Source organism: Podarcis pityusensis, assembly GCF_964106645.2.
Source record: "Podarcis pityusensis genome assembly, chromosome: 5".
Classification (NCBI taxonomy): domain Eukaryota; kingdom Metazoa; phylum Chordata; class Lepidosauria; order Squamata; family Lacertidae; genus Podarcis; species Podarcis pityusensis.
The window spans coordinates 7,542,118-7,564,109 of record NC_138032.1 but is presented as its reverse complement, the minus strand read 5'-3'; the positions used below and the strand labels follow the sequence as shown (position 1 = coordinate 7,564,109).

The 21,992-nt window shown below is 48.7% G+C and overlaps 2 protein-coding genes across 4 annotated transcripts; one reads left to right on the top strand and one right to left on the bottom strand.

The window, feature by feature from the left end:
- The first annotated feature begins 297 nt into the window (after positions 1-297).
- On the top strand, positions 298-7,218 carry POLR2H (RNA polymerase II, I and III subunit H). Its single transcript, XM_081008356.1, has 5 exons — positions 298-475; positions 3,654-3,737; positions 4,388-4,481; positions 5,899-5,982; positions 6,550-7,218. The coding sequence occupies exons 1-5, from the start codon at positions 403-405 to the stop codon at positions 6,665-6,667; spliced, it is 453 nt and encodes a 150-aa protein (XP_080864482.1). The 5' UTR covers positions 298-402; the 3' UTR covers positions 6,668-7,218.
- Positions 7,219-7,610: 392 nt separating this feature from the next.
- Positions 7,611-21,789, bottom strand: THPO (thrombopoietin). Of its 3 annotated transcripts, XM_081008335.1 has the most exons (6): positions 21,652-21,789; positions 19,028-19,700; positions 16,317-16,447; positions 14,600-14,686; positions 11,836-12,000; positions 7,611-10,361 (listed from the first exon to the last, which is right to left on the bottom strand). In XM_081008335.1, exons 2-6 carry the CDS (start codon positions 19,038-19,040, stop codon positions 10,143-10,145), a joined length of 615 nt encoding a protein of 204 aa, XP_080864461.1. In that variant the 5' UTR covers positions 19,041-19,700; positions 21,652-21,789; the 3' UTR covers positions 7,611-10,142. The 3 variants fall into 3 exon arrangements, with proteins under 3 accessions (XP_080864461.1, XP_080864462.1, XP_080864463.1); XM_081008336.1 differs by lacking the exons at positions 19,028-19,700; positions 21,652-21,789 and adding an exon at positions 16,657-17,944; XM_081008337.1 differs by lacking the exons at positions 19,028-19,700; positions 21,652-21,789 and adding an exon at positions 17,040-17,944.
- Positions 21,790-21,992: the final 203 nt, after the last annotated feature.

Below are 21,992 nucleotides of genomic sequence, written 5' to 3'. Positions count from 1 at the left end.
GGATAAATATACGTACACTCTACACACACAAATATATACTGTATTTATTACTCCTGCCCCGCCCCTTCCCTTTATTGCAGGTTTAAAGGTCGGGGTCTTTTTGCCCTCTTTCGGGCTTCAAAACAGACTTGTGCGCGTGCAGCTGAGGGACGCCCCCTCCCCTCCCCTCCCCTCCCCGCCATTCTCGCCCTCTTCCTCCTTCCAGTCGCTGCCGCCCTTTCCCCGCCACCCCCTGCCCTCTTCCAGCATGTCCGCTCGAGCCTCAGGCTGCTGACGTCATCGCCAGGCGCCCGCGCCGGAAGCGAAGGGAAGAGAGCGGCGCTCCATGCACACCGCGAGCGCGCGCGTGGCTATAGCAGGTCGGGGGCTCCCAGCTGCTCCGGCTGCTCCTCCCGCGTTGCCATGGCCGGCATCCTCTTCGAGGACATCTTCGACGTGAAGGACATCGACCCCGAGGGCAAGAAGTTCGACAGGGGTGAGAGGCAGGCGCTCGTTTTCCAACCTCGGGGGCCACAGTGGTCCTTTTCCTGCGGGGTGGGGGGTGGGGGTGGGATGGATGACCTTTGGAGGTCCCCCCTTTCATTCTTCCCGTGGTCCTATCCTTCCCCGTTTCTGTCTGCCCACCCTGCTCCTGGACACGGAACCTCATCCTTGCTTCCCTGCCCGCCTGCCTGTAGGCTGGTCGATCTATACTGTGTTAGTTTTATGATGTTAGCCTCCCTGAGCCCGGGGAGGGCGGGGTACAAATAAAAAATTATTATTGTTATTATTATCTACAGTAAGCCCGCAGCTTAAGCAATGTGTGTGTGATGGATCGCACCCAAAGCCAAAGGCATTTATAGTCGAAACCCAATGGGTGCAATGGCGGGTAGGATTGCTCCCCCTCTAAAAAAATTTTTGCCTTGGGCACAGCTGAACACACACAAGTTAAATGTACCTAAATTGCAGGCTTCCTGCATTTACATGTGCAGTGTACCCTTTCTTTTTCTCCTCCAAGGCTCTTGAGGTGGAGTGTTCTTGATTTCTTTATCTCCCTTCCCCTCATCCCCCAGTTCCCCCCTCCCATTTTACTCTTGCAAACTACCCTGTGAGGCGAGTTTGGTGGGTGGTGATAGCGGCTCTGAGCTTTATGGACATTGACAAACTGGAACGTGTCCAGAGGAGGGCAACCAAAATGGTCAAAGGCCTGGAAACGATGCCTTATGAGGAACGGCTAAGAGAGCTGGGCATGTTTAGCCTGGAGAAGAGGAGGTTAAGGGGTGATATGATAGCCATGTTCAAATATATAAAAGGATGTCACATAGAGGAGGGAGAAAGGTTGTTTTCTGCTGCTCCAGAGAAGCGGACACGGAACAATGGATCCAAACTACAAGAAAGAAGATTCCACCTAAACATTAGGAAGAACTTCCTGACAGTAAGAGCAGTTCGACAGTGGAATTTGCTGCCAAGGAGTGTGGTGGAGTCTCCTTCTTTGGAGGTCTTTAAGCAGAGGCTTGACAACCATATGTCAGGAATGCTCTGATGGTGTTTCCTGCTTGGCAGGGGGTTGGACTCGATGGCCCTTGTGGTCTCTTCCAACTCTATGATTCTATGATTCTATGATTCTATGGTTGACAGGGAATTCAAATCTGAATCTCTCCACACACCACCCAGCATCCTATTTATTTATTTCTATTGAATGGAGAAGTCCCTCTCCGCCTTAGGGTCAAACTTCTTTTCAGGAGTTTTTGGAATTGGTTTTAAAAAACTGTTTTAACTGTTTGCAAATCTCCCTGAGACACATAGAAATGGTGCTTTGTAGATACGTCATATATTGAATACAATCTCAAAGCAGTTTGGAAATAAAAACCATTTCCTATGTGTATATAAACAGTTTAAAATCCAGTGCAGCTACATACTAGTCCAACACTCTTTTTTTTTTTTAAAAAAATGATATTTATTAAAGTTTCAAAGAAAAAATTACATAGCTAAAAAGAAAAAGAAAAAGAAATAAAAAAGGAAAAAATACAAAATGCAGGAAAAAGATAGAAAACACTTTAAAAAACAACAACACATCGATCTTTCCATAACTTACATTTCATTTCCTTACTTCCCTGACTTCCTCACACCTCCCTTTTTTGTATTCCAGTTCTATTAGTTAATTCAGCAATTCCTTTCCCTCTTTGTTTTTATCTTAATCCTTTAACTTAACATATTATAACTTTAGATTCTCATCTGTTAACAATCCATTTGTACATACACCTTTATAACATTGCTGCTAAAACCACTTAATTTCATTCTGACATCATTCTAACATTCATTAATTTTGCAATATTTCTGTAAATAGTCTTTAAATTTCTTCCAATCTTCTTCCACCGACTCTTCTCCCTGGTCTCGGATTCTGCCAGTCATTTCCGCCAGTTCCATATAGTCCATCACCTTCATCTGCCATTCTTCCAGAGTGGGTAAATCTTGTGTCTTCCAATACTTTGCAATAAGTATTCTTGCTGCTGTTGTGGCATACATAAAGAAAATTCTGTCCTTCTTTGGCACCAGTTGGCCGACCACGCCCAGGAGAAAAGCCTCTGGTTTCTTCAAGAAGGTATATTTATATACCTTTTTCATTTCATTATAGATCATCTCCCAGAAAGCCTTAATCCTTGGGCAGGTCCACCAAAGGTGAAAGAATGTACCTTCAGTCTCTTTACATTTCCAACATTTATTATCGGGCAAGTGATAGATTTTTGCAAGCTTGACTGGTGTCATGTACCACCTGTATATCATTTTCATAATATTCTCTCTTAAGGCATTACATGCCATAAACTTCATACCTGTGGTCCATAACTGTTCCCAGTCAGCCATCATTATGTTATGTCCAACATCTTGTGCCCACTTAATCATAGCAGATTTAACTGTTTCATCCTGAGTATTCCATTTCAACAGCAAGTTATACATCTTTGACAAAGTCTTAGTTTTGGGTTCTAACAGTTCTGTTTCTAATTTTGATTTTTCCACCTGGAAGCCTATTTTCTTATCCAAATTGTATGCCTCCATTTTCTGATAATAATGAAGCCAGTCTCGCACTTTGTAGTATCTAGAAGTCAGTCCATCCGGTCCTGGAGATTTACCTAGTTGCATATTCTGAATGGCACCTTCTACCTCCTGTTCAGTTATTTTATAGTTCAGCATTAATTTATTTTGCTGAGAGATTCTTGAGAGATATGATAGCCATGTTCAAATATATAAAAGGATGTCACACAGAGGAGGGAGAAAGGTTGTTTTCTGCTGCTCCAGAGAAGCGGACACGGAGCAATGGATCCAAACTACAAGAAAGAAGATTCCACCTAAACATTAGGAAGAACTTCCTGACAGTAAGAGCTGTTCAACAGTGGAATTTGCTGCCAAGGAGTGTGGTGGAGTCTCCTTCTTTGGAGGTCTTTAAGCAGAGGCTTGACAACCATATGTCAGGAGTGCTCTGATGGTGTTTCCTGCTTGGCAGGGGGTTGGACTCGATGGCCCTTGTGGTCTCTTCCAACTCTATGATTCTATGATTCTCTCTGCCTCTACAAAACTGAGTCTGGAGTGACTTGGCATTCCAGCAGAAGTGGAGGTGGGCTCTGCCTTCTATGCCTCTATCCCCTAATTATTTGACACCCAGATTTGTCTCCCTCCAGTCTCCCGACTGCATTGTGAGAGCGAGTCTTTCAAGATGGATTTGATCCTGGATGTGAACATACAGATCTACCCTGTCGATCTTGGTAAGTGAGTGCAGTCAGGGGGCTTGCCTGGCAGTGTTTCTCTGACCCAGAGCTAGTTAAAACTTTTTTAGCACATGGATCATTTTCCCTGCACACCCACCCATCCCAACATTACATGCCAGCAGTGAATGTGTCCATAGCAAAAGCAGGCATGACCATCCCGTAATCACAAACACTCATCACACTTACACATTCCCATTGCACACTTGCCACATGCATAGATTTCCCCCTCGCCCATTGTTTGAATGCACCCATATCTCTTGAAACACATGACATTTTTTCCCTGGAAATACAGCTGCCAAATCCGTGATGTATGAAGCTAGACCAGGCATGTCCAAAGTCCATTTTGGGGGCCTAATCCGGCCCGCTGGTTGGTTTAATCCGGCCCCTGTGGCAGTTTATTTCCTGGGGTAAAATCCTAAAAAAAACCTCAACAACTTCAATCCTGAAAGAAAGCTCAACAACTTCAATCCTAAAAAAGCAATTTTGGTCGGCCATCACGGCCCTTCACTTCATCAAATCTGGCCCTCTTTGAAAAAAGTTTAGACACCACTGAGCTAGACAAATGCATTGCGACATTAATCTCACAAACATTAGCTGTAGTGAAAAGACTCCTCGCTGTCTTATTTTTGTTTTCCCGTTCATTTCAGGTGACAAATTCCGCCTTGTGATCGCCAGCACCTTGTATGAAGACGGGACCTTGGATGATGGAGAATATAACCCAACTGATGACAGGCCATCCAGGTAATGGGGGTCCAGAGATGGCAAACAGAGAACTAGCCAAGGAGAGGGCTTCACAAATCAGTCCTGTGGTTGTGTGCCCTTCCTTTCAGCCTTCTGTAAGGTCGAAAACTAGCTTCTTTTTGTAGTTCCTCCAAAACCTACACTAGATGGTATCTGTCTGGCTCGAGAGACAATGAAGTGTGCCTCCCAGGGTGAAGTCAAACCACTGTGTTAGCAGCACAAAAGTGTCTTCTCCAGGGCAAAAGCATGGGCAGTGTAGAGACCCAAAGTGTGTCCTTACTTGAAGTGTAAACACAATGGTTCTACTGCCTAATCCATGGGTTGGGGAGCTGAAGCCCAGGGGCTAAATGTGGCCAGCCAGGTCTCTCTGCCTGATTCTTGGAGCTCTCTCCTGGCTGTACCCCTCTCTGGCTCTGCTTTGCACCACAGGTATTTCTGCCTCTGTGGAATGTCTCTTTGAACTCTAATGATGCCCTTTGCCAGTCTGGATGGAGGATTGAGAGACAGAGAGAAAGATTTGCATGCCTTGCTCCACCCACTTCTTCCTCTGGCCCCTCGTAGGTTGCACAGGATGAAGTGCAAGCCCTTGAGCTGAATTAGGTTCCCCACCCCTATTTTCATCCTTTGCAGTTTGCTCCTGATGCACAGGGCATCTGTCTGTCTGCTTGGCACTCCCTAAGCCACTCCTCTCATGAGCTCCCTCTTCAGTTCTTCCTGCTCCTCTTAAGTCCTCCTGGGCTGGGCCAGAGAGGAAAGAGCTATAAAAGGGGTGCTGTTTGCTGCAGATGTGCTGCACAATATTTTGTTTGCCTTTGTTACCCTGTATGTATTTTACATTTATTTCCTGCCTTTCCTCCAAGGAATTCAAAGGGGGGGGGGTGTGGCTCTCTGTTCTCTGCACACTCTGATCCTCACAACAACCTTGTGAGGTGGGCGGGGCAGAGAAAGAGAGATTCTGCCAAGGGCACCTATGTTGGAAGGCAGATTTGAAACCAGGTTTCCTTAGATTTAGTCCAGCACTCTAGCCGCTATACCGTACAGCCCAAGGATGGGACACCTGTGGTCTCGCACTTGTGTTTCGCCTACAATGCCTACCATCCCTGGCCATTGACTATTCTGGCTGAGGCTGATGGGAGTTGGAGTCCAACAAAACTTGGGAGGGTCGGAGTTTGCCCATCTCTGATATGACATGCAGGACATCTGGTGAAGGCATCTGAACTTATTGTTCCCCAGGCTGCAAGTGGATTTAGAAAGAGGAAATCTGCAGGCTCTGTGATCTGCACTGTTTAAAACTTGTGATGCAGCTGAAACAGATACGCAGATCTTTATTAGCATGTTGGTACAACTTGAAGTGATGCGATGGCCACAAAACCACACATGTTCTCTCCTTCTCTTCCACTGTTCCTTTTGGCTCCAGGGCAGACCAGTTTGAGTATGTGATGTATGGGAAGGTGTACAGGATCGAGGGAGACGAGACGTCCACAGAGGCCGCCACACGCCTGTAAGTGTTCCCCCTCTTATTTGCGGAAAGGGCTGGTTGGAAATGAATAGGTACATAATAACCTTCTCACAAGCTCTCTGAGCGTGGAGTATAGCTCTTTGAGATGCTATATGGAAGGAGTTAAGCGACTGGATTGGGGGCAGTGGAGAGTGAATAGGAACACAGTAGGAAGTATTTCCCAGGTTGTTGGACGCCTGTCCTATAGAGCCAATGGAGCACCACCCCACCAGTAATATGCCCTCAGCCAGCCCCGCCTTACTGGCATCTAACTTACAGCCAGGCAGGCAGTGGTGTGTCCTGTCATTGCCTCTGGCGCCACCTGCTGTTGAGCTCCCTGCCTTCCAGCCTACCGGACCCACTGAGCACCAGCCGTGGAAAGTGAGGGCCAAGAAGGACGTCCAGCAGAACTGGGGGCAGGATGGGGACACAGACATGCAGCCTCTTGTGGGAGTGAGGTCCATAGTTTAAGTGTTGCATGATTCCGCTGGGGTTGTTTTAAGCCCCTGTGGCTGCCGTGGTCTCCCTTCCTGCGTCTCACCTTTCTCTGGCCCACCCTTCCTCCTCTAGCTCTGCCTACGTGTCCTACGGTGGGCTGCTGATGAGACTGCAGGGAGATGCCAACAACCTGCATGGCTTTGAAGTAGACTCCAGGGTTTATCTCCTGATGAAGAAACTGGCCTTCTAACCGCCTTGGGAGTTGTCGTGGCAGCAGCTTGGACTCAGTGTGGGGCAGTGTTGGCATTTGCTGCCTCCCAAGTATACGGAGGGAATATTGCTGGCATGGGGTGTGTGTGTTAAAAGAAGCATCTCTCCCCAGCTCCTCTCCTCCTCCTCCTCCTCCTCCTCCTCCTCCTCCTCCTCCTCCTCTTCCTCCTCCTCACATCCCCCCAGCCAAGCCTCAAGGAAGATCATCTTTCTTCGGATTCTGCCAGGACTGCAGTGTGAAAATGTATCCCAAATGTCCCCTTGGTTGCAGCAGGCAGAGTGCCAGGCCAACTGAGAACATCCCCTACAACTAAGATGTTGAAAGGGCTACGGATTTTCTCTGTGCCTATGATAAACTCATTTTTATTACACAGGTGATTGTGGTAAGGACACAGTTCTGTGAGAACCAGCATTGCCATCATAAGCTGGGTTGAGAACGGCCATCTTCGCTGGGGGCCTGGGGAAGAGGAGGTAGCCTCTGTTTGACCTCAGTTTCTTACCTTAATTAAATGTAGCTTTTATATAAATATATATATTTGGCTGTTGTATATACGCTAGAAAGTTCACTGCCCAAGCATTTGAGAATAACAAGCTTGCAAGACTGCAGTCAGAAATCCATATTCTGCAGATTGAATTCACTTATCTGTTTGCTTTTGGAGACCTTTTGATTTGTCATATATATTCCTAATGTTCAGGATCTGGATTCTTCCTCACCACCCCCCACTCCAAATACTGCAATCCTGGCCAAGTTTCATCTCAAATAGCAAAGGAGACATGGCCTTCCTGGGCAGAAGGACAGAGAGCGAGACAGATGAAGAGAAAGCTGGCCTGATAATGTCAGAAAGGAAAAGGGGGAATGACAAGATTCTGGGCTAGGACCAGGATTCTGGCTTTTGTGGTGTAATAGGAGATTCCCTTGTGGGTTCGAGTACACCAAATTCATACTTTATTCAGCAATGCACTACCAGACAGAGTTCAAAGAGTGCATGAAAGCTTTCCATTAGGACGCTCTATGTAGGCAAAATATATGTCATACTGGCTGTTTCACCCTCTAGCCAACCAGCCTCTGTTAACCGATCGCTCCAGTATCTCTCGTTCAGCCACAGTCCTTGGAAACACTGACTCAACCCAATTTTTTACTGTACGTGCAGAGCCCTCCTTGCACTTTACCTGGAGTTGTTTTTCACTTCAAGGGGACCCTTACGGCTGAATTTTTCAGTGGTTCTTAACCAGTTTTGTGCCCAGGCCATATGCTTGCACACATGACGCTGCCCTCCCTGATAATGAGCCTAACAAAAGCATTCATTCAAAGAAACCTCACTTTGGAAGAGGCCTTGGGTAAGCTTTTTGCAGCCTTGTGGCTCTCTGGCTGCTTTGGGCTACTGTTCCCATCGGACGGGAGTTGTAGTCCAAAACATCTGAGGAAGCCCGGCCTACTGTGTCAAAACAAGCGAACCATGGGCTGCGAGTGGCAGCGTGGTGTAGTGGTTAAGAGCAGTGGACTCGTAATCTGGTGAACCGGGTTCGCTTCCCCACTCCTCCACATGCAGCTGCTGGGTGACCTTGGGCTAGTCACACTTCTCTGAAGTCTCTCAGTCCCACTCACCTCACAGAGTGCTTGTTGTGGGGAGGAAGGGAAAGGAGATTGTTAGCCGCTTTGAGACTCCTTCGGGTAGTGATAAAGCGGGATATCAAATCCAAACTCCTCCTCATCATTCAAGCAACGTCTGTTTGTAGCGCTCTGGGATTTTCCCATGATGCACCCACTGCGTGCAAGAAACAGTCACCTCTTCGTACCCTGTATTTTGCTCACCTATCCCGATGTAGCTGGTAAGATACAACGGAACACATTCTGGGGTGTTTTGTTTTTTTTCTTTAAAAAAAGCATAAGTCTTTATTGTTCTAAGGTTTTGTGTAGAAAGCCGTTGTGCTCTTCCAGCACAGAGCCTCAGGAACGGCTGGTTCTGGTCCAGTCTCAGAAGGCACCACACCCTGCCTCCCTCTGGGTGGGAGCATCAGTCTCCTGCTGCCACTCGTGGGTGGGTGGAAGGATGTCACATGGCCATAGGCAGGTGCAAAAGATGTTCCCCTTTTGCTCTGGTGTCTCCTGCTGACCAAAGCCAGCCGTTCTTGTTCCACAGCTGCCCACACCATGTCCTCTGGCTGTTGGCGTCAGAAGGAGAACAGAAGTTGTGTGACAGCTTTTCAATGTGCCAGAGGCTGCCCCCACTTTAACCAAATACTCTGGTTGTATTCAGGTGTTACTCCAAACTGGGGCTGGCCCTACCGTTGGGCAGAGTGAGGTCACTGGAAGCAACAGCAGGGACATGTTATCAGGGGCTCACAGCTGGCCTCGCATCCATTAAACTAGGCCGTTAACCAGGACAGGACAGGATCCCATCTCCAGGATCAAAGCAAGAGACCTGTGTCAGCTTCTGTGTGTGGAAGGTGGGGGCAACCATCGTGGTCCAATTTCTCCGGTGGACCCTGTTCAAAGCCATGTGGGAATAATGTGGAGGCTTGTGGCCAGACTTGCCTCCAATGTCCCTGGCACACTCCATCCCAGATGGGGGAAGGCCTGGAGAGGGATTCTAAGTATTTTCGGTTCAGTGTGCCCCCTGCAGCTGGAAGCCCTGATACTGAGGAAGAGTCCAAGCATCCATCATGGTCTCTAAGAGAGGAAAGAGCTCCTATCCTTTCTCTCAAGATGCTGAGCAAGGCCCATTTGCCCCACTGGCTTTCCACAGAGTACATGGCAGGGAGAGTTCCTAAAATCTCAGCCCCTTTCCCAAGCAAGGCAATGAATGGCTCCAAGAGTATAAGATCATGTGAGGAGCTTGGCTGCTGCCTGAGACTGTAGGTCCAGTATCCATTCATTACAGCACATCCTCCCGACGTTTCTCCAATGAAAAAAGGGGTGTCCTCCTCCAGGTAAAAATAGGGAATCCTGTTCTATCTCCTCCACCGTTTCTCTGATGAAAATAGGGATGTCCAAAGGGAAAGTGGGACATTCCGGGATCAAATCAGAAACTGGGACAGCTTCTGTCTTTTCAGGACTTTTCCCTGGAAAATCAGGACACTTCCCAGTCTGGTGCCTCTGGGAAGCTTGCAAGCAGGACCTGAGCGCAGCCACACTCTCTCTCCCTGGTGATGCCCTGCAGCTGAAAGGTGTGCTGCCTCTGACAATAGGATGTTGCCATCGTGGCTGGCAGCCAGGCCTTTCCAGTAACCTAGCTGGGATCGCTCAGCTCTGGAAACACTTCTGCAGGCTGCTAGAGCAAGCCTTCACGATGAGGGTCTTCTCCTTCCTTGGGTGTGTGTTTTTTTCCCCTGACCCCTGTGCTTTGAGGGCTTGGCCAGGCTTGCTCTTCCACACCTGGCCACCAGAGGGCCTACTACTCGTCCTGTGCTTCTCTCCCTTGAAGGATCCGGCCAGCGGCCCATGGGGGGGTCTTTCAGTGGCCCCTGGAGGTGGTCAGACTGGGAGGTTGCAGGGCTGCAGGGCTGGCAGCCCTCTGTTGATCTTCCGCACTGCAGGAGTCTTTCCACAAGTCATGGAAGAGGAAGTGCAGCTTTCCCCGCAGAAGCTGTTTGTAGGTCCCAAAGATTGTCCTAAGGTTTCTTTCAGGAATTAACTGGGAGCTGCTCTCGGGCTGTGCGGTTGGATTCTGTTCCTAGAATGAGAAAAAGACAAGTGTGGGGGTGCCTGCCAGGGCTAACGGCCACAGTGAAAAAACATTATTTTTTGGTAAACTGCTTTGAATTTTTTTAAAAAAACAAGCATAAATTTTATGAAATAAATAAATAAATCTTGAATGCAGGATGATAAAAGGTCCTGGAAATCAAGCCTTCTGAGGAACAGTTGCATACTGTCTCGCCAGAGTGGTACATGCTCTGGATATATCCTGCTTGGACTACTGCAATGCTCTCTACGTGGGGCTACCTTTGAAGGTGATTATGAAACTACAACTAAGCCAGAATGTGGCAGCTAGACTGGTGACCGGGAACAAATGCCGGGACCTTATAACACTGGTCCTGAAGGATCTTCACTGGCTCCAAGTACATTTTTGACATAAGACATTCAAAACCAACAAGCCTGCTATCCCAACCTGGTCAGCCCCCTAAAAACTCCGATACCCCATTTAAAAAAATACAATATACTCCCATAGAGACTCCTTACACTGCGTTTGAAACCAAAATCGCATTTGGATAGAAACTGTTTCTCAGGTGGCTAGTCCTAGTCTTTATAACTCTGTACCTTCTTCCAGAAGGCAGAAGCTGAAAGAGATCATTTCTGGGGTGCGCACTATCCTGCGCTATCTCTGCAGCTTTCTTATAGCACCTGGAAGCATAGATTTGATCCAAGGTGGGAAGAATGCACCCAATTATTCTCCCCGCAGTCTTTACAACCTTGGACAGCACTGTTTTTTCCCTGGAGGGCAGCTGAGAAGAATGCAACAGACATGCACCAGATGGAGGCTGGATGAGAAGGACGCAACAGCTCGGGATGCCCTGCCAGCCCCCCCCCAAACTGCACTCAAGGAGACAGGCCCCCCAGGCACAGCCCGGAAACATCTGACGGGCTGCAAGTCCGTCCCCCCTCCATCCCTGCAATCGAGGTCAGCAAAGCAGAGCCATGCCTGGGTGCAACAACAACTTTCGCTGTTTGTGATTTCCAGTAACTAGCATTCAGAGACCTACTGCCTCCAACAGTACATAGTCAGAGGGCATTGCAGATATTATTCCCCATGGATTTGTCTAATCCTCTGTTAAAGCCATCCAAGTTAGTGGCCATCACTACACCTTGCGGAAGCAAATCCCATAGTTGTAACTATTTTCTGCAGTGGCTCCCTGTTTTGGAATGCTCTCCCCAAGGAGTTTTGGCTAGCACATTCATTATACACCTTTAGGCACCTGGGGAAAACATTCCTCTTCAACTAGGCCTTGGCTGACTTTTAAACGTGTTTGGGGGCGGGGAGGAGAGAGGTTTATTGGTTTGTGTTTTTTGTTCTTGTTTTTATCATGTATTTTGTGTTTTTATTTTGTATTTCATGTTGTGAACCGCCCTGAGATCTACGGATGAAGGTCAGTATACAAATTTAATAAATCATCATCATCATCCTGGGGAAGCCCCCTTTGGCCTCTCACCTGCCACCCAAAGTTTCGGAGCTGCAGGAGGAAGGAGCTGGCTTTCTCATAAAGCTGCTGGAGCAGTGGCGAGGCGCAGCCCCGGCTCAGTTGGTTTTGGGCGGCTGCTGTGCCATCCACCAAGTTAGCCAGATCACGGAGGGTTTCTTGCCCTTTGTCTTGGTTCTGAAAGAGTAAGAGAGAGGGGCAGTCGTTGGATGATTCTGACATTTCTTATTTATTGGTTGGTTGTTGTGGTCCTATCTCAGCTTTGCTCCATAGATCTGAAGGTGGTGTCCAGAGTTCTCCCTGCCTGTGGCCCAGTATACCTGAACGAGCATCTCCACCCCCATTGTTCAGCACGCACACTGAGGTCCAGCGCCGAGGGCCTTCTGGCAGTTCCCTCCCTATGAGAAGTGAGGTTGCAGGGAACCAGGCAAAGGGCCTTCTTGGTAGTGGCACCCGCCCTGTGAAACGCCCTCCCATCAGATGTCAAAGAAATAAACAACTACCTGACTTTTAGAGGACATCTGAAAGCAGCCCTGTTTAGGGACGTTTTTTATGTTTGATGTTTTATCGTGTTTTTAACATGCCCAGAGTGGCTGGAGAAACCCAGCCAGATGGGTGGGGTATAAATAAATTATTGTTGTTGTTGTTGTTGTTATTATTATTATTATTATTATTAATCCTCGCAGCAAAACTGTGAGATACGTAAGGATGGGAGATTCAAACTCTGCTCTCCCAGGTCCTAGTATGTATTGGACTGGCTGGACGCAAAGGAACCAGCTCAGGAACTCAGAGCCTGGGGATTGGTGGCAGGATAAGGGTGAGTGAGAGTAAACTCCTTTTCCGTGTGCTTCTTCTGGTGTAATCAAAGCAGTACCACAAGAGGGTGGTGTTGCCTTGCAGGAGTCAGATTAGATTAAATGGAAATGGAAAGGCACCCTTAGAAAGGAGGCAAAACAACCCAATGAGGACCAAGCATCTGTGGCTGCACAATAGGGGGGGGGCTGTTGCAGGGTCTGTGCAGAATGGAGTATCCTAGACTGTGGCGGATCTACATTTTGGGGGGTCCTGAAGCTTGAGCAACTAGCAACGAGGTCTGGGTAAGCTTGGGGTCAGCAACCTTTTTCAGCTGCGGGCCGGTCCACCGTCCCTCAGACCATGTGGTGGGCTGGACTATATTTTGGGGAACAATATGAACAAATTCCTATGACCCACAAATAACCCAGAGATGCATTTTAAATAAAAGGACACATTCTACTCATGTAAAAACACGCTGATTCCCGGACCGTCCACGGGCCGTATTGAGAAGATGATTGGGCCGCATCCGGCCCACGGGCCTTAGGTTGCCTGCCCCTGGGGTAAACCCTGTTACCTTCTTCAATGGGGTTGTTCCACAACAGATCACTTTTTAAAATGATAATAATAATAACTACCACATCCCAGATTTTGATTAAAGTTGCTGTACTGGGTTGTCTCATAAGTCAAAGTCAACACAGTGAATAAATATTTCCTATGCCTTGTGGTTTTCGAGTTGTGAGGGGGTGAAAATTAAGGAAACATTATATGCATGGTGGTAAAGGTAGAGGTAAAGGGACCCCTGACCATTAGGTCCAGTCGTGGCCGACTCTGGGGTTGCAGCGCTCATCTCGCTTTATTGGCCGAGGGAGCCGGCGTACAGCTTCCGGGTCATGTGGCCAGCATGACTAAGCCGCTTCTGGCGAACCAGAGCAGCGCACGGAAACGCCGTTTACCTTCCCGCCGGAGCGGTACCTATTTATCTACCTGCACTTTGACGTGCTTTTGAACTGCTAGGTTGGCAGGAGCAGGGACCGAGCAACGGGAGCTCACCCCATCGCGGGGATTCGAACCGCCGACTTCTGATTGGCAAGTCCTAGGCTCTGTGGTTTAACCCACAGCGCCACCCGCGTCTATGGTGCATCATAGAATGGTGAAATTGACTCATTTTTTAAAAAAGCAATGTGGACTGACGTCATTTCTGGGGCATGGGCATAGCCAGGATTTATGTTGGGGGGTGGGTGGGCAGGACAGCCCCCTTTCCTGTTGCAGAACCAAGCTACCTGCGACGCGATTGGTCAGTTCACAGAAACCACACCTGTCGTTCAGTCGTGTCGCTAGAATGCACCACAGCATCATCCAGGCGACCTCAGTGAGCATTTCAATTCCAGCTATTCTGATTATTTCTAGTTTTAGTTAAGTATTATTTTTTTTATTTATTTACTTGATTTGGGGGAGGCAGCTGCCCTCCCCTGCCCACCTGGCTACGCCCTGTTCTGGGCCCCCCTGGAATTAGGGGCCTTGAAGCTGAACCTTCATTAGTTTCATAGTAGAGGAAGAAGAAGAAGAGTTTGGATTTGATATCCCGCTTTATCACTACCCGAAGGAGTCTCAAAGCGGCTAACATTCTCCTTTCCCTTCGTTCCTCACGACAAACACTCTGTGAGGTGAGTGGGGCTGAGAGACTTCAGAGAAGTGTGACTGGCCCAAGGTCACCCAGCAGCTGCATGTGGAGGAGCGGGGAATCGAACCCAGTTCACCAGATTACGAGTCTACTGCTCTTAACCACTACACCACACTGGCCCCTGGTCCTAGAAGATGCCATGGCCGGCTAGGAACCTGAGTGTAAGCCCTCCAGCCTACCATGGCATCTTATTTTAGGTCAAATGCTTGTAGCCTTTGGATTAAAGCCGTCACACCTCCACAAGCCCAGGCCCCAGCCCTTGACCCATAGAGGGTGGGTTGGTCATTTTTACATACTCACTGTCTTTGCCATCCACTCTCGGAGGCTGAACCCAACCAGGGGCAGCTGCACAGGCTGCTGAAGGAAGGGGAGTTCCTCGCACTGGCTCTGTGGAAAGGACAGAAAACCCCTGAGAGGAGAAGCAACCAGGCCAGTTGGCAGGAATGGCCAAATGCACAGAGCAAATGCAACCACCTGGCACCTGGCCCCCAACAAGTCACACCCCGCAAATGAGGTGCAAAGCAATTACGGCCAAACTTCATTGGTACCCAAAAGAACATGGTTTGGGGCTGTAGCTCATCTTTCCATTGATATATAATTTTATGGTTTTACTACAAGAAAAAGTGGTGTTATGAGCCATCATTGCCAAAACAAGATGACACCTGATTGGCTGCCTAAACACTTGCTGGTTATTTGGCTATAACTTTTGATAGAATACAGATAATTGAACATTCTTTGTTGCATTACATTCTTCATTAAATTATCTTTCCATTGATATACAGTGGTACCTCAGGTTACAGATGCTTCAGGTTACAGACGCTTCAGGTTACAGACTCCGCTAACCCAGTAATAGTACCTTGGGTTAAGAACTTTGCTTCAGGATGAGAACAGAAATTGGGGGGCGACAGCGGGAGGCCCCATTAGCTAAAGTGGTGCTTCAGGTTAAGAACAGTTTCAGGTTAAGAACGGACCTCTGGAACAAATTAAGTTCTTAAACTGAGGTACCACTGTATAATTTTATCGTATTGCCTCAAAAAAAAAAAGTGGTGTTATGAGCCATCAAACCTCAGAAACACACTTTCTCCAAAAGGTTTCACAATTTTGGCCACTAGCATAGACACACGGTTCTCTCCCTGCATTTTATTCATACAACTACAGTGGTACCTCAGGTTAAGTACTTAATTCGTTCCAGAGGTCCGTACTTAACCTGAAACTGTTCTTAACCTGAAGCACCACTTCAGCTAATAGGGCCTCCTGCTGCTGCTGCGCCGCCGGAGCACGATTTTTGTTCTCATCCTGAAGCAAAGTTCTTAACCTGAAGCACTATTTCTGGGTTAGCAGAGTCTGTAACCTGAAGCGTATATAACCTGCAGCGTATGTAACCTAACGTACCACTGTACAGGAAATAGTGGCTGCCCCAACACTGTGCTGTGTGGTTAAAAATTCTACTGAGCTGGCTGGGGCTGATGGGAGTTGTGGTCCAAAACATTTCGGAAGCATTAAACTAGGGTTTCCCAAACATAGCTGTTTTTGGACTACAATTCCCATCATCTCTGACCACTGGTTCTGCTAGCTAGGGATAATAGGAGTTGTAGTCCAACAACAGCTGGAGACCCAAGTTTAGGAAACCCTGCAGTAGACTGAGGAAGGTTGATCTAAATAAACAAATGGTGTCCTTCCTTGCAGCTGAGCAGTATTATCAGGGCCGGCCCACCCATGAGGCAAGGTGAGGCAACTGCCTCAGGCGGCAGGATTCACCAGGCAGCAAGTCACAGTATCAATCTTTCTCCCTTGTTCCTGATGTAGATCTGCCCTCACCCCTTCTTCTTTGGTGGGGGGAAAGGACTCAGGCACCAAAATGTCTTGGATGGCTCCGAGTATTATTCTGGGCCACTCACCACATGCCACCCACTCAGTGAGTGGTGCAACCTTAAGGAAAGTCTATGGCAGCCAACAAAAAATGCCAAGATTCCGAGGGCCCCGATCTGCCCGGGTGAAGTGAAACGGCATTGCTTACCACTTTGTCCTCCAAGTCCATGGCTTCAGTAATGTACTTCTGGATTAGCCTCCTGTCACAAACCAGCCTGGTGGGACTCATCTCAAACAGGTCCAAACAGAGCAAGAATACAGTGAGGAGGAGGAGGAGCCCTAAGGGAGGTTTGAGGGAGGAGAGACAAAAGGATAGATGGACAAATGTTTGGTATCCTCTGAATCAGCTTGGCAGGTAGGCTCCTCCTTCCTTCTTTCCTTCCTTCCTTCCTTCCTTCCTTCCTTCCTTCCTCCCTCCCTCCCTCCCTCCTCAAAGAGGTTCTCCCCCTCCTCATTTAACACTGGGTTTTCCTCTCAGATCAACCTACCTCACAGGGTTGTTGTGGGGATTGAATGAGGAGGACAGGAAACCACGGACACCATATTGAGAGCCATGGAGGAAAAGCTGAGATATAAATGTGATGAATAATGATGAAAAAGTTAGGTGGGACAAGGAAACCTTCTGCCCTGTGGGAATGTTCAGGTATGCAGGAGAGGATATATTGTCTGATTATATCCTTATCCAACTTGTGTTAACAAGTTCCACAATTTCAGCAGAGTAACATTCCCTTCTTTTAAATTTGCAGTGGCTGCATTTGCTCAGGCTCGCTAAAGCCTCTATAATAACTGTTCTGGTATTTTCCCCTTATTCCCTCATAAAATAGAAGAGACGACACAGTCTTTTACAAAAGTATAAAAAGAGTTTACTCACATTCTGTTCACAATCAGATCCCAGAAGGCAGACTTAGCTTAATGAAGTAACATACACTTGGAATCTATCTCTTAAGAAGACAGTCCCTTTGTCCTCTCTTGGCTGGAAGCCAAGAGGGCATCTTTCGCTCAGTAGATGTTGTGTCTTCGATGCATGTGGTGAAAGAGAGAGAGATGGCTGCCCTGTCCTGTGCTTTTGTCATTACCTGCACAGGTGAGGCCACACCCACCTCTAGTCACATGCAGAGGAAGTCTGTCCCAGCCCAGAAGGAAACAGGAAGTTTACCTGCTGGCTGGACAAACATCCCTCCCCATGTGTAAACATGTGCACTCTAGGAATGTTGTACTTGACTGCTCTTGTGTTTTACATCCCACATGCCCCAGGTAATGGGAGGCTGAATTAGGGTGAGTTTGCGGGCAAAGGAGCTGTCCACAGACTCCGCAATTACCTTGCCAGTCCATTTCCCAGTTAAAATTGTCTTTCCGAAGCTGAGCTATCAGGCAGATGACAAGGACATAACAAGCACCTCTGCTTCCTACACACAGAGATTGTATGTCCAGTATACCTGAAGGAGCGTCTCCACCCCCATTGCTCTGCCCGGACGCTGAGGTCCAGCGCCGAGGGCCTTCTGGTGGTTCCCTCATTGCGAGAAGCAAAGCTACAGGGAACCAGGCAGAGGGCCTTCTCGGTAGTGGCGCCCACCCTGTGGAACGCCCTTCCAGCAGATGTCAAAGTGATAAACAACTACCTGACATTCAGAAGACATCTTAAGGCAGCCCTGTTCAGGGAAGTTTTTAACGTGTGATATTTTACTGTATTTTTTGTTTCTATGGAAGCCGCCCAGAGTGGCTGGGGAGGCCCAGCCAGATGGGCGGGGTATAAATAATAAATTATTATTATTATTATGTGCACACACACACACCTCCTTTGACGCAGAAAAAAAATGTTCTGTGTATGAATAGAGGACCAGGATGATGGACTTCAGACATCATTGGTTCAGTGTACAAAGGGGTGGGTGCCTTCTCCTTCCTGTTCAAACACCTTCCAGTACTGTATTAATATTTGCTGTATCCGAAGCTGAGATAACCCGGCTTCACTTCTGAAATGGTGCATTGTGCACACGCCATGGCTTAGCAGCTGAACATGTGAGGCTGCAAAAGTGCCTCTGAGCATGTGCAGAGAGCCTGGCCCTCAACACAGAGAAACCTTAAGCAGACCTCACAATCTGAGGTGGAGGGAAAGGTCACCTAGAGGAGAGGGTGAAGGTTTTAGGTACAGCACTCTCCACCCACCCTGATGCTGGAAATAACAATTTCAGTTTCGTTATTACTTCTCCAGAATTTTCACCGCTGGCCTGAACTGGGCTTCATGAAAACAAAACAGGATCCAAGTTCTTTCCTCTGCTAATTAAAAAGACATCACCCAATGAACTAAATCTTACGCTGCAATCTTGTAGCCACTCACGAGTAAGACCCACCAAATTCTGCAGGACTGATTTTGGCACGCAGAGGGTTGTACTGTTAGTCAATGACCCACATGACCATTTGTCAATTAAGGAACTAGTCAAATGAACATGCATCTGCATACAATTAAGCAACATTTCTGGGGGCAGGGAGCACCACCCTGCTTTTTAGAGAGGCGCTGCTGTGTGTAACAGCAAGACTTGTCCTTGGGGAAATCCATAGTGGAGAGGAAGTCCTGGATAGAATGGTAGAGTTGGAAGGGACCCTGAGGGCCATCTAGATCAACCCCCGCTCCTTCTCAGGATGCTCTGCACTGAAGGCACAGCCCCTGAGACTCAGTCCGGCCTGCCAGAGTCAGACCCCTCGCTCCAGCCCATGCACAGAGTGCCTTTCCCTCCAGCCATTTAGGACTGGGGAGAAGGAGGGCTTCCAGCAGAGAAGGGTGTGCGGCTGACCCATAGGCCAGTCTCCCCAGGGGTCCTGCCTGTGTCTTCCGAGACCCCTTGGGGCGAGCCCAGCACTCACGGTTCAGCTCCATGCCCGGCTGGAAGCCTCCTTGTCACAGCATCTTCCTGCCAGGGAACAGCGGCTGCCTCCTAGCTCCCGCCTGGCTTCCATGGACGGTGCCTTGAACGGTGCCACAGCCACAAGGGCAGGCCAAGGGGGCTCCGGCGGGCTTTCTGCGTAGCTGCCGGCACCTCCAAGCCAATGCTGCGCGGCTTCCTGTTGTGAAGCTGCTGGTGACCTCTGGTCAACGGCTTCCGAGCAGCAAGCCCGAGCCTTCAGGAAGACTTCCCACTTCCAGACATTTCCTCCTTGGCTGACGGAGGAGGCAAGGAATGACAAGGCCGGCTGGCTGGCCAGCTGGCTCCCTGGTGCGAGAGTTTCACACAATTGTAGAGTCGGAAGGGACCCCTGAGGGTCATCCAGTCCAACCCCCTGCAGTGCAGGAATCTTTTGCCCAGCTTGGGGCTTGAACCCACGGCTTCGAGATTAAGACGCTCATTCTATACCGTGGCCGTTCCTCGTGCTTCGGGGCCAGATGCACAGTCCTGCTGCACCTGCTCGCCGCAGTCGGTGAAATTGGGGGGTTCTGGCAAGCACCACAAAACCTGGAGCTGGGCTCATATGGCCTCGTGATGATGAGCCTGGTGTCCGTCAAGTTTCCCCTAGTCTGGATGCATCTGTTCCAAAAGAACTAGCAAAAAAGAGAGAAAGGAGTTGAGAGATGACTTAACCTGGGGAGAAAACAGCAAAGACCTGATGAAGAGAGCACAGCAGAGGTTATATTTTCTGAGAATCCTCCGGAAAAATAATATCGCAAAGGACCTGTTGATGGCATTTTACCATTGTACTGTTGAGAGTATATTAATTTATGGTCTCTGTGTGTGGTTTGGGAGCTGCATGGTCAGGGGAAAAAACAATGCTGTCCAGGGTTATAAAGACTGCGGAGAGAATAATTTCCCACCTTGGATCAAATCTACGCTTCCAGGTGCCATAAGAAAGCTGCAGAGATAGCACAGGATAGTGCGCACCCCAGAAATGATCTCTTTCAGCTTCTGCCTTCTGGAAGAAGGTACAGGGTTATAAAGACTAGAACTAGCCACCTGAGAAACAGTTTCTATTCAAATGCGATTTTGGTTTTAAACGCAGTGTAAGGTAGTCTCTATGGGAGTATATTGTATTTAATTATGGGGTATCAGAGTTTTTAGGGGGCTAACCAGGCTGGGATAGGAGGCTTGCTGGTTTTTAATGGCTGATGTAGATTTTTTCAATTTCGTTGTTCTGTATGGAACAATGACAATAAAGCAACCCAGAAAGCTGCCTTATACTGAGTCCACCCAGTCTTGTATCATCATAATCATCGTTATGATTCCTGACTCTCCTTGCACCATGAGGTCCCAGGTTGGGTCACAAATCATGGAATCATAAATTTGGAAGGGATCCCAAGTGTCATCTAGTCCAACCCTCTGCCATGCAGGAATCTTTTGCCTAATGTGGGGCTCAAACGCACGACCCTGAGGTTAGGGTTCCCATCTCATGCTCTTTCCAGACTGAGCTATCAAATGGACACAGACGTGATGACTTTCACAGGGAGAAGCGCAATTCTCCTGGAGCTCTGAACAGCTTTGGATACCCACCAGCCATAGGCTGCGTTGACGCACTAGACCTTTCGACCACATTTTTAAGAACAGAAGAAGATCCTGCTGGATCCGGCCAATGGCTTATCTAACCGAGCATCCTCTTCTCACAGTGGCCAGCCAGATGAACCCAAACAGTGGAACCCAAACAGAAGAGCAACTCTCTCCTCCTGTGGTTTCTCCAGCAACTGGTATTCAGAAGCATCGCTGCTTTCGACTGTGGAGGCAGAGCACAGTCGTCCTGGCTAGTACAGTCGTACCTTGCTTGTCGTACGCCTTGCAACTCGAAAGTTTTGTCTCCCGAACACCGTAAACCCAGAAGTGATCGTTCCAGTTTGCAAATGTTCTTTGGAACCCAAACGTCCAACGCAGGTGATGCGGCTTCCGATTGACTGCAGAAAGCTCCTGCAGCCAATCAGAAGCCGTGCCTTGGTTTTCGAACATTTTAGGAAGTTGAAAAACCAAGGTATGACTGTAGTCGTCAACAGCCACCTCCTTCATAAATTAGTCTAATCCTCCTTTTCAAGCCAGGTAGGTCCTGCTTCCAGGGGGAGTGAGGTCCCTGGGTGAAGGAGTGGTTTCTTTTGTCTGTCCTTAAATGAGGAGGGGGAGAACCATGTGCACTGCCTTGTGCTCCTTGGGGGGAAAGTTGGGGTATAAATGCAGTGCAGTGCAGTGCAATGCAATATTGGCAGCTGGTCACCTCAGGCAGGGGACATTCTCAGCCCTATCTGGAGATACCAGACACCTGCTCTGCCACTGAGCTACCACCCTAGAGGCCTTCCACCCAGCCTCTGGCATGCCCTGTGTATTTGGAATTCCCTGTGGAATTTCTTGTCCTCCAGCTCGGCCTGCCTGTGGCATACAGTCCGCAACGCAAACTGTGCTTCCCGTCAGAGGCCTGCCCTGTTCCAGAGCAAGTGCCTGTTTGACAAGCCAAGCAAACAAACCCCTCTCTGCTCCTGCTGCCTCTCAAGAGCCACCCTGCTAGAGAGCTACCGTACTTACCTTGGTATGTCTCCGCTCTCATGTGTCCCAGGCCTGTAAGATCGGCCACCTTGAGAGCCGGAAGGGACCTGGGCCACCCCCGCCCTCTCTCCCATGGTTTGCCCAGGAACTGGGAGAGGGCTGCAGAGTTGTCCCAGCTGCAGCCGGCACCCGCTCAGGAGTGGGCGGTAAGAGATATGGGAGGTCAACCACCTCCTCGTGGCACACGCAATACGGCAGATGGGCTCCTGTCCGGGCAGGGACGTGACGGGAGTCACATGTTGCAGTGGGGTGCATGCGGGAAGGAAGATCACACCCACCCCAAACATTTAAAGCACCACTGGCGCACATGGCAACCTTCC

Coding starts and splice junctions, on each gene's coding strand:
- POLR2H (XM_081008356.1), top strand. CDS start 403: ATGGCCGGCATCCTCTTCGAGGACATCTTCGACGTGAAGGACATCGAC. Junction 3,738..4,387: donor GATCTACCCTGTCGATCTTG/GTAAGTGAGTGC, acceptor CGTTCATTTCAG/GTGACAAATTCCGCCTTGTG. Junction 5,983..6,549: donor ACAGAGGCCGCCACACGCCT/GTAAGTGTTCCC, acceptor TTCCTCCTCTAG/CTCTGCCTACGTGTCCTACG.
- THPO (XM_081008335.1), bottom strand. Junction 14,687..16,316: donor TGGACTTGGAGGACAAAGTG/GTAAGCAATGCC, acceptor TCCTTTCCACAG/AGCCAGTGCGAGGAACTCCC. Junction 10,362..11,835: donor TCCGAAACTTTGGGTGGCAG/GTGAGAGGCCAA, acceptor TTCTCATTCTAG/GAACAGAATCCAACCGCACA.